Raw genomic sequence first — 17419 nt, 5'->3', positions numbered from 1 at the left:
CTTAAAGGTTATATTTGATAATATATTTCTCTGTGTGTGTGTGTGTGTGTGTGTGTGTGTGTGTGTGTGTGTGTGTGTGTATATATATATATATATATATATATATATATATATATATATATATATATATACACACACACAGTGGGGCAAAAAAGTATTTAGTCAGCCACCGATTGTGCAAGTTCCCCCACCTAAAATGATGACAGAGGTCAGTAATTTGCACCAGAGGTACACTTCAACTGTGAGAGACAGAATGTGAAAGAAAAATCCATGAATTCACATGGTAGGATTTGTAAAGAATTTATTCGTAAATCAGGGTGGAAAATAAGTATTTGGTCAATAACAAAAATACAACTCAATACTTTGTAACATAACCTTTGTTGGCAATAACAGAGGTCAAACGTTTACTATAGGTCTTTACCAGGTTTGCACACACAGTAGCTGGTATTTTGGCCCATTCCTCCATGCAGATCTTCTCGAGAGCAGTGATGTTTTGGGGCTGTCGCCGAGCAACACGGACTTTCAACTCCCGCCACAGATTTTCTATGGGGTTGAGGTCTGGAGACTGGCTAGGCCACTCCAGGACTTTCAAATGATTCTTACGGAGCCACTCCTTTGTTGCCCGGGCGGTGTGGTTTGGATCATTGTCATGTTGGAAGACCCAGCCTCGTTTCATCTTCAAAGTTCTCACTGATGGAAGGAGGTTTTGGCTCAAAATCTCACGATACATGGCCCCATTCATTCTGTCCTTAACACGGATCAGTCGTCCTGTCCCCTTGGCAGAAAAACAGCCCCATAGCATGATGTTTCCACCCCCATGCTTCACAGTAGGTATGGTGTTCTTGGGATGCAACTCAGTATTCTTCTTCCTCCAAACACGACGAGTTGAGTTTATACCAAAAAGTTCTACTTTGGTTTCATCTGACCACATGACATTCTCCCAATCCTCTGCTGTATCATCCATGTGCTCTCTGGCAAACTTCAGACGGGCCTGGACATGCACTGGCTTCAGCAGCGGAACACGTCTGGCACTGCAGGATTTGATTCCCTGCCGTTGTAGTGTGTTACTGATGGTGACCTTTGTTACTTTGGTCCCAGCTCTCTGCAGGTCATTCACCAGGTCCCCCCGTGTGGTTCTGGGATCTTTGCTCACCGTTCTCATGATCATTTTGACCCCACGGGATGAGATCTTGCGTGGAGCCCCAGATGGAGGGAGATTATCAGTGGTCTTGTATGTCTTCCATTTTCTGATGATTGCTCCCACAGTTGATTTTTTCACACCAAGCTGCTTGCCTATTGTAGATTCACTCTTCCCAGTCTGGTGCAGGTCTACAATACTTTTCCTGGTGTCCTTCGAAAGCTCTTTGGTCTTGGCCATGGCGGCGTTTGGAGTCTGACTGTTTGAGGCTGTGGACAGGTGTCTTTTATACAGATGATGAGTTCAAACAGGTGCCATTCATACAGGTAACGAGTGGGGGACAGAAAAGCTTCTTACAGGAGACGTTACAGGTCTGTGAGGGCCAGAGATTTTCCATGTTTGAGGTGACCAAATACTTATTTTCCACCCTAATTTACGAATAAATTCTTTACAAATCCTACCATGTGAATTCATGGATTTTTCTTTCATATTCTGTCTCTCACAGTTGAAGTGTACCTCTGGTGCAAATTACTGACCTCTGTCATCATTTTAGGTGGGAGAACTTGCACAATCGGTGGCTGACTAAATACTTTTTTGCCCCACTGTATATATATATATATATTTTAAAAAAACACCCAGCACGCCCCTGCGGGTGGTTTATCCTTCAAGCTCGGGTCCTCTACCAGAGGTCTGGGAGCTTGAGGGTCCTGCGCAGTATCTTAGCTGTTCCCAGGACTGCGCTCTTCTGGACAGAGATCACCGATGTTATTCCTGGGATCTGCTGGAGCCACTCACCTAGCTTGGGAGGCACCGCAGCTAGTGCTCCGATTACCACGGGGACCACCGTTACCTTCACCCTCCACATCCTCTCGAGCTCTTCTCTGAGCCCTTGGTATTTCTCCAGCTTCTCGTGTTCCTTCTTCCTGATATTGCTGTCATTCGGAACCGCTACATCGATCACTACAGCCGTCTTCTTCTGTTTGTCTACCACCACTATGTCCGGTTGGTTAGCCACCACCATTTTGTCCGTCTGTATCTGGTAGTCCCACAGGAGCTTAGCTCGGTCATTCTCCACCACCCTTGGGGGCATCTCCCATTTTGACCTCGGGACTTCCAGGTTATACTCGGCACAGATGTTCCTGTACACCAGGGCTGCCCAATCCCAGTCCTCGAGAGCTACTATCCTGCAGCTTTTAGATGCATCCCTACTCCAACACAGCTGAATCAAATGGTTTGATTACCTCTTCAGCATGCCATCGTGTTTGGCAAAGGCCTGATAACAAGCCATTCATTTGATTCGGGTGTGTGGGAACAAGGATGCATCTAAAAGCTGCAGGATGGTAGCTCTCGAGGACCGGGATTGGGCACCCCTGCTGTACACTATGCCGGCCACTTGGTTATGGCGTTCCATGTATGCCTTGCCTGCTAGCATCTTGCACCCTGCTGTTATGTGCTGGATTGTCTCTGGGGCATCTTTACACAGCCTGCACCTGGGGTCTTGCCTGGTGTGATAGACCCCAGCCTCTATGGATCTTGTGCTCAGAGCTTGTTCTTGTGCTGCCATGATTAGTGCCTCTGTGCTGTCTTTCAGTCCAGCTTTGTCCAGCCACTGGTAGGATTTCTGGATATCAGCCACCCCCTCTATCTGCCGGTGGTACATACCGTGCAGGGGCCTGTCCTTCCATGATGGTTCCTCGTCTCCCTCCTCTTTCTTGGGTTTCTGGTGCCTGAGGTATTCACTGAGCACTCGGTCAGTTGGGGCCATCTTCCCAATGTATTCTTGGATGTTCGTTGTCTCATCCTGGACTGTGGTGCTGACACTCACCAGTCCCCGGCCCCCTTCCTTCCGCTTAGCGTACAGCCTCAGGGTGCTGGACTTGGGGTGAAACCCTCCATGCATGGTAAGGAGCTTTCTTGTCTTTATGTCAGTGGCTTCTATCTCCTCCTTTGGCCAGCCTATTACCCCAGCAGGGTACCTGATCACGGGCAGGGCGTACATGTTGATGGCCCGGATCTTGTTCTTACCATTCAGCTGACTCCTCAGGACTTGCCTGACCCTCTGCAGGTACTTGGTGGTTACAGCTTTTCTAGCAGCCTCTTCATGGTTCCCATTCGCCTGCGGGATCCCCAGGTACTTGTAACTGTCCTCTATGTCTGCAATGTTGCCTTCTGGTAGTTCAATCCCCTCAGTTCTGACTACCTTCCCTCTCTTTGTTACCATCCGACTACACTTCTCCAGTCCGAACGACATTCCAATGTCATTGCTGTATAGCCTGGTAGTGTGGATCAGTGAATCGATGTCTCGTTCACTCTTGGCATACAGCTTGATGTCATCCATGTACAGGAGGTGGCTGACAACTGCTCCGTTCCGTAGTTGGTATCCGTAGCCAGTTTTGTTAATGATCTCACTGAGGGGGTTCAGGCCTATGCAGAACAGCAGTGGGGACAGAGCATCTCCTTGGTAGATCCCGCACTTGATGGTGACTTGTGCTATGGGCTTGGAGTTGGCCTCTAGTGTTGTGCACCACATCCCCATTGAGTTCCTGATGAAGGCTCTTAGGGTCCCATTGATCTTGTACAATTCTAGGCATTCCAGTATCCAGCTGTGGGGCATTGAGTCATAGGCCTTCTTGTAATCAATCCAGGCAGTACACAGGTTGGTCAGTCTGGTCTTGCAGTCTCGGCTGACTGTTCTGTCTACCAGTAGCTGGTGTTTTGCGCCTCTGGTATTCTTGCCAATTCCTTTCTGTGTCCTGCTCATGTATTGACCCATGTGCCTGTTCATCTTAGCCGATATGATGCCTGACAGGAGCTTCCATGTAGTACTGAGGCAGGTTATTGGTCGGTAGTTGGAGGGGACCGGTCCCTTCTTGGGGTCCTTGGGGATCAGCACCGTCCGACCTTCGGTTAGCCATTCCGGGTGTCTCTCGTTAACTAGCAGCTGGTTCATTTGTGCTGCCAGACGCTCGTGGAGTGCAGTCAGCTTCTTTAGCCAGTAGGCGTGAACCATGTTGGGCCCTGGTGCTGTCCAACTCTTCATACTGGAGACCCTTTCTTGGATATCTGCCACTGTGATGGTTACTGGACCCTGTTCGGGGAGGTCGCTGTGGTCTGCCCTCAGATCCGCTAGCCACTGAGCATTGCCGTTATGGGTTGCGTCCTTCTCCCATATGCCCTTCCAGTATTGCTCGGTCTCCAGCCTGGGTGGTGCTGTTCTCTTATTATTATTGTTCCCTTGCAACTGAGAGTACACCTTTGCTGGTTCTGTGGAGAACAGCTGGTTTATTCTCCTGCCTTCTATCTCTCTGGTGTACCTCCTCAAGCGGCTGGCCAAGGCTGTGAGTCTTTGCTTGGCAGTTTCCAAGGCCTCAGGTATGGACAGCTTGCTGTATTTCTTATGCACCTTCTTTGTCGCACCTGTCTGCAACTCCGTTAGTTGGCTAACCTCCCTCCGTGCTACTTTGATCTTGCCCTCTAGCCTCCTTCTCCATGGAGGGTACTGCCCCTATGTCAAGGCTGTAATTGCAAGTAGATAACACAATTGTGTTATTTAAATTTCAGTGATTATTCTTGAACACACAAACTTAAAATCAGCAAATTCTCAAAAAGGATTGTTTAGTATTCAGGACAGACCATGAATAACTTACAACATATTAGGTGAAACACTCACTTAAGCACATGTTCAAATGTAACAATACAGAAAAAATGGGATCATATGAATCATTGAAAAAAACCTGGTCTTACCAACCTCTATTACATCTGCTCTGTCAGTCCAGGAAGTCTTGAACTTGAGTAAGAGGATTGCAGCTGCAGCCAACTCTGGATCCTCCATCATTGGTCCAAAACGCTTTTGAAGGCCATTTTGCAGGGCTCCGATGAGTGGCACACATGTCTTGCTTGATGTCTCCAGCCTGCTAAGTTTGGACAGTAGTTGTTGGATTACTGGCAGGAGCCATCCCATAAAGGAAGTGGACTCAGACTGAAGTATGTTTGAAGCTTTCACCAGTGGCTTCATGGTGGTACAGTACTCCCTTAGGAATGCAACTTCTGCAGGACTCAACCTGTAAGACACAACAACAAAACCCACTATGACTATAATAGAGATCTTATGATTAAATATTAAGAGTCTGCTCACGTTTTTAACCGTCCATTAAGGAAAATTCACAAAATTTGCAACCACATTGGTGTCCAATTTTACTCACATTTTCATCTTGAAGTCCTCACAAATGCTCCTGATGGCATCTTCCCCCTTTTCATCAATGATGCATATTATCCTTTCAATGGCAAGGTAGGTTGAATTCCACCGTGTTGCATTGGGACGAATGATCTGTAGCTCACACTTGTCCTCTATCACTTCATTTGCCAAATGAGACCGGACAGTTTGTTCCAAATGGCCTGGCATTTTGCAAAGGTTGCACAGAAGAGCCTCTTGTAGTTGTCATTCATGCTCCTTGCCAGGGCAGCATCGGTTGTTGCCACAAGGTTTAGCAAGTGACATGCACATCGCTGATGAGGCGGGAGTTGATACTCCAAACCAGTCTTCATCAAGAATCTCACTCATGGTAGTCAATATGGTCAGTCAGGTCAAGAGTATCTGGGTCTGCTTCATCTTTATCTGCATCATTTTGTGCCCCAAACACGTGGAAGGCCTTGACAAAGTTGGATCCACTATCAGTTGTGGTTCTTACAACTTTGCCTCTAATCTTGTATTTTCAATCGATATCATCCAGAGCACCAGCAAGCATGTCAAATGTGTGAGACCCTCTCAATCTTTTGCACGCTAGGTCTGCAGATCTTCTTTCTGGGGACTCTTCTTCTATCTAATGGCATGTGATTCCAAGGTAACTTTTCTGATGAGCTGACCAACAATCAGTATTGGTAGCAACAAATTTGACTTTATCCAATGCTGCAGCCAAAGTTGTCTTAATGTGATCAGCAACTTCATAGATTTGGCACAGACAGGAAAGTCTGGAAATGACATTGGCTTGAAGTTGTAATGTAGTAATCAATTCTTTGAAAGGCTGTTCTACCACTGCAAATGGCTGTAGACCCTCACATATGAAATTGATGACAAGCTTGTCAACAGTTGCTTGTGGAACAGTTTGTTTGCAGCTCTCAACATCAGGTCTGGTAACTTGGCTTGTGTATTTGCTGAGAGATTGTTTGGTGTGGCTGTGGTCTTTCGCTGACGAGATGTTGATGCCACAGTGATATTGTACTGCTCAATCTTCGATGTTTCCTCTGTAGAGATAAATGTTATCATACATCAGGTTTGTAAATTAATTCATAACACCACTGTGATTAACACTAATGGAAAACACATTTTTTTAAAATTATTCAACTAAAGCAGGGGTGGACAACTACAGGCCTCGAGGGCTGGTGTCCTGCAGGTTTAAAATGTGTCCTTGATACAACATGTCATGGTCCTGGGTCGGTGACCCAGTGCTTTTAGTTTATGATGATGATGATGATGATGATTGTTTGAGTTCTATGTGTTATATTCGGTCTGCCTTTGAGTCTGCGTCTGTGTCTCTGTCTGTCTATGGTGTCAACCCGTCTGTTTGTGAAGCTGTTTAGTTCTGTGTCTTGGTTGGTTCCCCGTGTTTGAGTTTCCTGCTTTATTGTGAAGGTCTCTGTCTGATGTGAGTGTGTTCAGTTTTCATTTCCCCTGTCCCGTCAGCTCCGATTCCTCCCAGCTGTGTTGCCCTCCTGTCTCTCATCCCCTGATTACTGGTGTGTGTATTTAAGCCCTGTGTGTTCTCCTGCCTGTTGCCGGTTCGTCTGTGTAACTCCGTGTCAGTCTGTTACCCTGTGTTCCACGGTGTCCTCTTCCTCGTCTGCGTCTCTCTGCTTCTCATCCCGTTGTCGTATGCTCCCAGGTCTGTTATTTTTAGTCCTCCCAGTTTAGGTGTCTTTAGTTATTTGTTATGCCCCACTGCTTGTTTGCCACTACACCTCTGTAAATAAAACCACCGGTATCTCATCCACTGCCTGCATCTTGGGTCCTTCTTCCAACTCCACACGGCTCGCCATCGGCAGCCGTGACACAACACAGCTGATTCAAATTGCTGAATTACCTCCTCATTGTTTATTGTTTAGCATAGTATAAAAAAGTGGTGAATTTGGTTAAACTTTGCAGATATATTGCTGTATTTATTCACAAATGTAAACCAATTTTGAACGATCATTGCAAAGAAAAAAAAATGTATTTCTGTATACATTCTAAGTTCTGTAATCTGTATACATACTATCTGTAAAAAGAGTATCAAACAGTGTGTCAGTATCTAAATATTTTAAGTCCTTTATCAGTATTAGCCTAAAGTTTCCAGTACTAGTCAGGTTCTAAAAATACTAAGAGAGCAAAATGTGTGTATATAGCAAATTTAAATTAAGAAAAAGGATCACATACACAAAAAAAAATGCTGCCTACACAGCTAACAAATAAAAACAATACATATTATGTTCTTTAAAATAAATATATCAGATTGCGAAACATAACCCTACTGATTAAGAGCCATGTCACTATGATAGACCTATATCAGGCCAATGATACTGATCAGCAATCCATTAATCGGGCTTTGCTACATGTCAACTGAGAGCTGGAAGATTAATTTGAGATGCAGCTCAGCACTGTGTACCAGTTTTGTTTTTTTTTGTTTTTTTAATATAGGCCAGCTGAGTGTAGGCCTGTGAGTTTTAAATAACTAAAGATTTAATTCATTCTAATGACGGTGGTTGTCCAAATAATAAGCTAAAACATTCATTCGAATTGTAGCTCAATTATGCACACACACACACACACACACACACACACATATCAGACTAACCAATGGCAATGACAATAACGTACAGGTATAGTTGTAAAACCTCTTACCTCAATGTGTTTTCTTAGATTAGACGCTGAAGTCTTTTAAGCTGATATCACTGTAGAGGTCAAACAAAGTTTCTCCTTTTCTCCCCTGTACATAAAAAATTCCTCCAGGTACAGCCACGGGCATTCGCCCTCCGTCTTTTCTACATCGTTTTCACGGTTGACAGTGTTGTCTTCTGTCTCCATTTTGGCTTCTTTGTCTCCAAATCTTATAAATTAGTTTATACTCCACCGTTTAGTACCTCTAGACACCTGTGCCTGCTGCTGCAGCTGAGTTTTTTCTTTGCTTACGTCTTAAATTGGCGCAGTCGCGATTGCACGGCCTTATTGGCTGCAAAAATCCAGATGATTGTTTTGAATATTAATTCAAATTGTGGGCGTACTCAGTAGCGACTTTTGCTTTTATAAGTAGCAAAGTAGATTACATAATATAAATTGTATTCAAGTACGAGTAAAATTACACACTTGAAAAATTACTCATAAAAGTACAAGTACTCAAAAAATATTTTTAATTACAGTAACGTGAGTATTTGTAATTCGTTACTTCCACCCCTTTTTTTTTTTTTTTTTTTTCAGTGTATTATTATTTTAATCTTTCTCTGTGGTACGTGCTGAGTGCTGATGTGTACTGTTGTTTTCCAGCACTCGTCAGAGATAGGTCTCTGAAGAGCATATGGGCCATCGTGGTGGTGATGTTTGGAGTCGTGCTGTTTGACTTTGCTGCAGACTTCATCGATGGACCCATCAAGGCCTACCTGTTTGATGTATGTTCACATGAAGACAAGGAAAGAGGCTTACACTACCATGCTCTCCTCACAGGTATGTAGCACAAACACTGTTTGGTTCTTGCTTCAATACTCACAGCTTTTGTGTTTTGTTTAGACTTATTAATGCCGTTTTTTTTTTTTTTTTTTTTTTTTGCCTGTCCCGTTTGGCTCTTTTGCCATCAGAATTGTTGTCTAAAGGCAAAGAAAGATGCCCAACGGATTTACTTTACCAAACTGACCATCCCAGCCTTGCCGTAATGGTCCATTTGATTCACCTTTTATTGTTTATTTTATTTTCACTTACTGAATACGGGACAGACTTGACTGGGGGAAAGAAGGGGAGAAAGAAAGAGGGAAAGAGAAACAGCTGAGAAGAGGGACGGGGGAGAAGGGCAAAAGACAAAAACCAACAGAACGGGCAGAGAAAAAAAATGCATATATCAATCACCTGGATCACCTGCTGAGAAAGAAAAAAGAAAGCAAGCAGAAGAGAACAAGAGTAATAGAATAAACAACATCACAATGATATATGGGAATATGACAGTAAATACTAAATGTTAAACATTATTGTGCAGCACATAAGATCAACAGAACACAGTGTGCTTTGAGGTAGGAGCCAAAAAAGGTGTAGTTTGTGGGTGTGATCACCTGTGTGTACACCTGTGAGCATGGACGCGCTTGATTTTGTTTTTTAAAAGGTTCCTTCATGTAATAATCTGCTAGAGGGTGTGGGGGGGCCACAGCCCCGTCCTCCAGGGCGTGAAGCAGGTGTGGAGGAGATCAAAACTCCAGACATCCAGAGGCCCCCAGAACACAAGAGACCAAGGAAGACCAACAGAGGGGCAGCTGCGCCACTGTCCCGGAAAGAGCTGAGGAGAGTCCCAGATGAGGGCTCACTCAGCAGCCGCGGAGCAGAAGCCAGGGGGAGTTGCAGTGACACGCCCGTGAGCTCCGCCGGCAGCCAGCTGCGCCTGAGTGACCGAGCCCCAGGCCGAGAGGCCGGGGGCACCCCACCTCCGAAGTGGCCCGAGCGAGCCCCAGGCTCCAGGCCCCGATAAGCAGCCGCCAAGGAGTGAGCCGGTGTGTACCCGGACGCCCATCCCCGGACACAAAGAACCACCAACGCACCGATGTCTGAGGGGGTCCGCCACTGGCAGGGGAAGTGGTGGTAGGGGGAGATAGGCCTCCAAACCTTGGAGGGCCTGAGATGTCCCCAGAGAGGTGGCGCCTGACACCCAACCTGACATATAGACACAGACATACAGGCACACACAGATACAAACATCCATTCCCACCCTCATGCTCTCATATGCACTTACTCCACCTCGTTACTTCCACCCCTGATTGGGCCTGATGCAACTTCCTGAGAAAATATAGCCTTTGTTGTGCTTTTCCTACCTGGTGGAAATGTTTGTGGACAAGTAAGGTCGGCCAAGATATGGACCCCAAACGTTAAGCTATGGAGCTTAAAGTTTTCTACCTCGTCCCCATCAATAAGGGGGGTGGGGTGCTCAGATCGCTTTGTTCTTCTGAAGTCGATTACTATCTCCTTGGTCTTGGCTGTGTTCAGATGTTGTTGTTGTTGTTGTCACAGCATCGCTTCAGATGCTGGACCTCCTCTCTGTAGGCCGAACCATTGTTGTACTCAATCAGTCCTATGATGATGGTGTCATCAGCAAATTTTATAATGGCGTAACTGGTGTGAACTGGAGAACAGTCATGGGTAAAAAGTGAGTATAAGAGGGGACTGAGGAATTCCACACACCCCTGTGGAATGCCTACATTCAGAATGAGGGTAGACGAGGTGTGCTCTCCCATCCTGACATTCTGGGCTCTATTCCTCAGGAAGTCCAGTATCCAGGTTGCACAAAGAACCGCTGACTCCTAAGTTGCTTAGTTTTTTAACCAGTTTGTCGGTTTGAACTGTATTGAAGGTGCAGCTGAAGTCCACAAACAGCATTCTCATATAAGTGTTGTGTGAAGAGCTGTTATTATGGCGTCCTCTGTTAACCTGTTTGCCTCGTATGCAAACTGGTATGGATGGAGGTCTGCAGGAATGACAGCCTTAATGTGTGACACACTCAGAAAAATAAAGGTGCCAACTGGAACCAAAAGTGGTTCTTTAGACTGATGCCATAGAGGAACCTTTTTTGGTGCCACAAAGAACCTTTCAAACAATGGTTCTTTGAAGAACCATTTCTTTCAGTGGTTCATTGAAGAACCTTTAAAGGTGCCCCAAAGAACCATCAAGAAATGGTTCTTTGGGGCACCTTTAATGGTTTTTCAAAGAACCTTTTTAAAAATGGTTCTTTAAAGAACCATTTTAAAGAACCATTTTTGAGTGGTTCTTTAAAAACCATTTTAAATCTTTCAAAATAAAATGTATCATAAATTGAATTTGTGTAGGGTAAAATAAATACGAGCACAGCATAGACATATATTAATGGTTTATTGTCATTTTGTAGTTACCAAAAGACAAAAAGGCATTTTAACCCTCAGCACAACATCACTACTAAAACATCAGAAAGTGATAAAACACATTAGGAATAGCAATAGCTTCATAACAGACTAATAAATCAACACATTTTCATCAGCAGATGCTTGCATGTTCAATAAAAATATTTCAACAACAAGTTTATGATTAAAATGATCAATGATCAGCCTTACGCTATGTAATGTACGTTTCATGTTGTACTCATGGTCCTTTGTTAGTCCAGTTTAGGACCATGTCTCTGACATATGTTTCATATCAAATATATGTCATATCAAAACAAGCCCACACCTGCAGTTGTTTCAGTTTTTCACTGGTGTTTCCTGTCAGCTGGTCAACCTCACTCAGGCGGACATCCATATCAGCCAACCAAACGACAAGTTCCTCCCTTTGTGCTTCAAATCCCTCACACTCTGAGACAAGGAGCTGAAAGAGAGAGAGAGAGAGAGAGAGAGAGAGAGAAAAGAGTCAATTATAAAGAAGAGAGAAAAGTGAAACCCTCCTCAGAAGGTCTGACTCGCATACCTGCAGTTGACCTGTGATGGACTCCAGTTTGGCGTTCACGTCATCCCTCGTCGATGCCAACAGCCGAGTCTGCAGGGTGCCCTGGAAGAGCTGAGTTAATGTTCGACTCCTCCTGGTCAGGCTCTCCAGCTGGATGAGCCGAGGTCTCCCCTCTCGCCGCTGCCTCTGAACACAGAAACACAAATTGCATCTGAAGCAGGAGGTACAGATTTTTTTTGCTATTCTTTTCTAAATCCAGGCTTGATCACGTGGAGGTATTTGGAAAACTTTTTTGGCCGACTGACGACTGTTGTCTTGCAGAAAGTCAAATCAAACATATGCGATACACAATCAATTCACAAGAACACATTATAAAAAACAAGTCCGGTTCTGGCCTGATTTCAAATGAATTCTGCATCAAAACAGGGTAACAGAAGTAAAACGAGAGTTTGCTACAAATGTGAGCACAAAGCCTCACTTTGTACAAGCCTGCTATTAAAGTTCTCCTCTATGCAGACGACTTTCCTGTTTTTAAGGCACAACTTGGATCTGCTGTACGAATCTTATGGATGAAAGATTAGTGTGCATGACTCCAGATTCTGATCCCTCATCCTAATATGGTCCCAACATAGCAACAGCAGTAAAGCAAATGTTGAGGCTTCAAAATACAAAGTCCATAAACTAATAGCTGACATGGGTTTTATCATAAGGGTGATAAATATACAGATTTCAGTCTGTCTTAGAAATTTGATGTTCATTTACCTGCAGATGCACTATACGTACCTGCTCCATGGTTTTTCACAACATTTTGCACATCACTATTTAATACAGGAAGAACTAAAACAAGTCATCTTTCTTTGTGAGAGGACCATATTAATGAAACAAACCTCAATGACATCATAGGGATCCCTAAAGACGCTCCTGCTGCTTCTCTTCCTCCTCATCCTAAGCTTCCTTCTACTTGTCCTCGCCTTCCATCCAATTGTAATTCAACCTAATTGTGTTTCTCCCCCTCCTCTTCCTCATTTTGTTGGAGCTGTGAACACAATGTGAATCTGGATTAATTTGTGCAAATAAGAAAAATCTACAGCTTTTTGGTCAGAGGTGCTCTTGTGATTTAAGCCGGGTAGAGTAGATTTATGTGTTGATGCTACCTGCTTCAACTCTTGCTGCTGAGTGATATTTACACCCTGGCTGGATTACAAACTTTAACCATGTGCTGAACTTTGGCCCAGCGTTGATACCTCTTGTTAGTATAAAGACCTCTTCTTAGCTTGTACAGTGGGGCAAAAAAGTATTTAGTCAGCCACCGATTGTGCAAGTTCCCCCACTTAAAATGATGACAGAGGTCAATAATTTGCACCAGAGGTACACTTCAACTGTGAGAGACAGAATGTGAAAAAAAAATCCATGAATCCACATGGTAGGATTTGTAAAGAATTTATTCGTAAATCAGGGTGGAAAATAAGTATTTGGTCAATAACAAAAATACAACTCAATACTTTGTAACATAACCTTTGTTGGCAATAACAGAGGTCAAACGTTTACTATAGGTCTTTACCAGGTTTGCACACACAGTAGCTGGTATTTTGGCCCATTCCTCCATGCAGATCTTCTCGAGAGCAGTGATGTTTTGGGGCTGTCGCCGAGCAACACGGACTTTCAACTCCCGCCACAGATTTTCTATGGGGTTGAGGTCTGGAGACTGGCTAGGCCACTCCAGGACTTTCAAATGCTTCTTACGGAGCCACTCCTTTGGCGGTGTGTTTTGGATCATTCTCATGTTGGAAGACCCAGCCTCGTTTCATCTTCAAAGTTCTCACTGATGGAAGGAGGTTTTGGCTCAAAATCTCACGATACATGGCCCCATTCATTCTGTCCTTAACACGGATCAGTCGTCCTGTTCCCTTGGCAGAAAAACAGCCCCATAGCATGATGTTTCCACGCCCATGCTTCACAGTAGGTATGGTGTTCTTGGGATGCAACTCAGTATTCTTCTTCCTCCAAACACGACGAGTTGAGTTTATACCAAAAAGTTCTACTTTGGTTTCATCTGACCACATGACATTCTCCCAATCCTCTGCTGTATCATCCATGTGCTCTCTGGCAAACTTCAGACGGGCCTGGACATGCACTGGCTTCAGCAGCGGAACACGTCTGGCACTGCAGGATTTGATTCCCTGCTGTTGTAGTGTGTTACTGATGGTGACCTTTGTTACTTTGGTCCCAGCTCTCTGCAGGTCATTCACCAGGTTCCCCCGTGTGGTTCTGGGATCTTTGCTCACCGTTCTCATGATCATTTTGACCCCACGGGATGAGATCTTGCGTGGAGCCCCAGATGGAGGGAGATTATCATTGGTCTTGTATGTCTTCCATTTTCTGATGATTGCTCCCACAGTTGATTTTTTCACACCAAGCTGCTTGCCTATTGTAGATTCACTCTTCCCAGTCTGGTGCAGGTCTACAATACTTTTCCTGGTGTCCTTCGAAAGCTCTTTGGTCTTGGCCATGGCGGAGTTTGGAGTCTGACTGTTTGAGGCTGTGGACAGGTGTCTTTTATACAGATGATGAGTTCAAACAGGTGCCATTCATACAGGTAACGAGTGGGGGACAGAAAAGCTTCTTACAGAAGACGTTACAGGTCTGTGAGAGCCAGAGATTTTCCATGTTTGAGGTGACCAAACACTTATTTTCCACCCTAATTTACGAATAAATTCTTTACAAATCCTACCATGTGAATTCATGGATTTTTTTTCACATTCTGTCTCTCACAGTTGAAGTGCACCTCTGGTGCAAATTACTGACCTCTGTCATCATTTTAAGTGGGGGAACTTGCACAATCGGTGGCTGACTAAATACTTTTTTGCCCCACTGTATGTATGATGTATGATGGTGGATAAATGAAATATACAAAGAAAATTTAACTATATTAGAAAGGAACATCTATCTTGGAAACATCAAATGACCGGAGCATAACTTGTCAACTAGTCCGAAAATAAGTTATACAGGAACAGTCAAAGATACACCTTCTCATGTCACATTTCTATTCATTTCTATATTAGACAATAAAGAGTTATCTAATCTAATTATTCATTCAAAACACTTATGCATAGCTGTATTTTATACAGCTCATACAGAATTCAAAGTACAGGTTCATGTGAGTATTTAATGTATGGCTCAGTTCTACAGAATTTCAGAGGTTCTAGAACAGACACAGAGCTCACATCACAACAGGCTTCAGGCGCCATTTTAGTGACTTTAACATTATATAAAATTTTAATTTCGGTCTAGCTGACATTAGGTTATGTACGCAGCACGCAATTGAACCACATATTTTAGAAGCCAAAGGTTCAAATTAGCTGGGAGCAGCTTCACTTAATTATAACAGTGGTTTTGTTAGGAAAACAGTTTCTGTATACCGGATACTAAATTGCGCTGACGTCAACGGCTAACGTATCTAGTTAATCGCTACTGTTAGCACAACATTAACAGCAAGCTACAATGACGAGTAACAAAAACAAAACAGTAATAAGGTTTTAATGAAAATGTTTTACCTTTTCCAACAGTCCCAGAATCCAGAGCTTCAAAGTCCAGCAGGTACTGAAGACTGTTATCCGTTTCCCTGTCACCGGCCGTGAGAAAGTGTTTTTTTTCCCGAAAGGCCAAGGCCCGCCGCTCGCGCACTCTGTCTGCGCATGCACATCCCAACGACTGACCCCCTCCGTCCACTCCCGGGAGGTTATAGTATGACGTGTTCTGACGTCACTCTCTCTCTCCCTGTCATTTATTTGGCTTGAAACACATATTAACAAATTGCTCAGTGATGAACAACTACTCAGATCATTTACCTAAACAGTGTGCTTTGTCAAAACGAAGTGTGTGTTCATTACACTGACATTCTGTTCTGCAATTGTTATTTACTTGTATTTTATAATTTGACTTTACATACTGCTGGGTGGTTTGTAAAGTTTACAATAACTAGTATTATCATTATGCTATATTTTCAAAAATATATAATAATCTCAAAAGTAATGCCTTGGAGTAGAAAATAGTAATGCTTTATTATAATTTAAAACTAAAGTACAGTATTTGAATGTGTGTATTGTGTCTACTAGGGCTGCACGATTAATCGTTAGAAAATCACGATCTCGATTCATACTAATGTGCGATCTCATTTCCAAATGACGATTTAAAAAAAAAAAAAAAAAAAAAAAAGACGACGATTGCACCGCATTTTGATCCGGGACGTACTCTGCATGAAAACAAGCGCTCACTCTTCCTGCTCAACAAATGACAAGGGCGGAGCCTTATACCACGTGATACAGAAACTGTGCCGTGTGATGCTAAAATTAGCAGGGAAAAAACAACGGAGAGCACGTCAGGGATGACAAGAAAGTGACAGGAGAAAATCCGTCCCGGTCAACCACCCAAACACCAATAACGGGAACCTTACACAGCGCTTCCCTATACCCGTCGAACTGCCGCAGGCACAAAGAAATTACGGAGGCTATCACTTATCACCTGACCAAAGATATGGCTCCCATCAACACTGTGCAAAACGAGGGATTTAGGAAAATGATCAACACCCTAGACAAACGCTACACAGTGCCGTCCCGCAACTATTTTTCTATTGTTGCACTACCTGCTCTATACACGCAGTGTCGAGCAACGGTGGAGACGGAATTTCAAGCAGTACAACATTTTGCGGCAACAACAAAACGTGAGACATTTGTTGTTTTTATGTTTATTTATTGTTTTTATGTTCAGTCTCAACTGTTACGAAGTTGATGTGGAGTTAATAAGTGCAATAAATATTTATACTGGAAAAGAAAATCGTGAGAGAATCGTGATCTCAATTCTAAGCCAAAAAATCGTGATTCTCATTTTATGCAAAATCGTACAGCCCTAGTGTCTACTGTTTGTTAACTCACCATATTCATAATGGGTTTGCGGGGTTAGGGGTATGTGCGTGTGTGTGTGTGTGTGTGTGTGGGGGGGGGGGGTTAGGGTCTTTAGGCTCCCCCCACCCCTGCCACCAGTATATTTTTAAGCAACTCTTACTTTTATTTGAATATTCAGTTTCCTACCATCTTCTCTTAAAGGGTAATTGCCAGGTAATCCGCCCTCCCCCTTCGCACACACATGCACACAAAGAAAACACACAGTATAATTCACAGCCTCGTTATAGTGAATAAATATTTATGCCATTTACACCATCAAACTTAGATAGCTAAGGATGAAGAACCTATTGTTCTTTAAAGAACCATTTGTAATATCTGAAGAACCATCCACAAAATAAAAAGGTTCTTTGATGTATGATGGTTCTTTAAAGAACCATGAAGACATCTGAAGAACCATTTAAGAACCATAATTTTTCTGAGTGCATGATAAGTTTTTCAAAACATTTGGCAATTATGGACGTTAGCAACTGGACAATAGTCATTCAAGCAGCGTATTAGAGTATGGCAAATGTGTGACCCTTCAAGTCTGTTCCTTCTGCAAATATACCCCAAACCATGTTGTCACAACAGTCCTGTAGGGCTGTGGTGACCGCTGTCCACACTTGTACTGTTTTTGCAGATGGCCTTTGCCTTTGAATTAGAGGTCTATAAGTAGAGATCAGGGACAGAGAGAGATGATCAGAGAGT

General features: G+C 43.6%; 1 protein-coding gene across 1 annotated transcript; it reads right to left on the bottom strand.

Moving 5' to 3' along the window:
• Window positions 1–10342: 10342 nt before the first annotated feature.
• Window positions 10343–12803, bottom strand: LOC308405515 (uncharacterized protein; the record flags this gene model as incomplete). The annotated part of the gene is made up of 4 exons (XM_080896187.1): window positions 12659–12803; window positions 11793–11957; window positions 11582–11693; window positions 10343–10482 (listed from the first exon to the last, which is right to left on the bottom strand). The coding sequence occupies exons 1-4, from the start codon at window positions 12713–12715 to the stop codon at window positions 10343–10345; spliced, it is 474 nt and encodes a 157-aa protein (XP_080752313.1). The 5' UTR covers window positions 12716–12803.
• Between the last annotated feature and the right edge of the window lie 4616 nt (window positions 12804–17419).

This window comes from Rhamphochromis sp. 'chilingali' (assembly GCF_963969265.1).
Source record: "Rhamphochromis sp. 'chilingali' genome assembly, chromosome: 11".
Classification (NCBI taxonomy): Eukaryota; Metazoa; Chordata; class Actinopteri; order Cichliformes; family Cichlidae; genus Rhamphochromis; species Rhamphochromis sp. 'chilingali'.
Note: the sequence above shows the minus strand (reverse complement) of the source record. Positions and strands in the feature narration are given on the sequence as shown.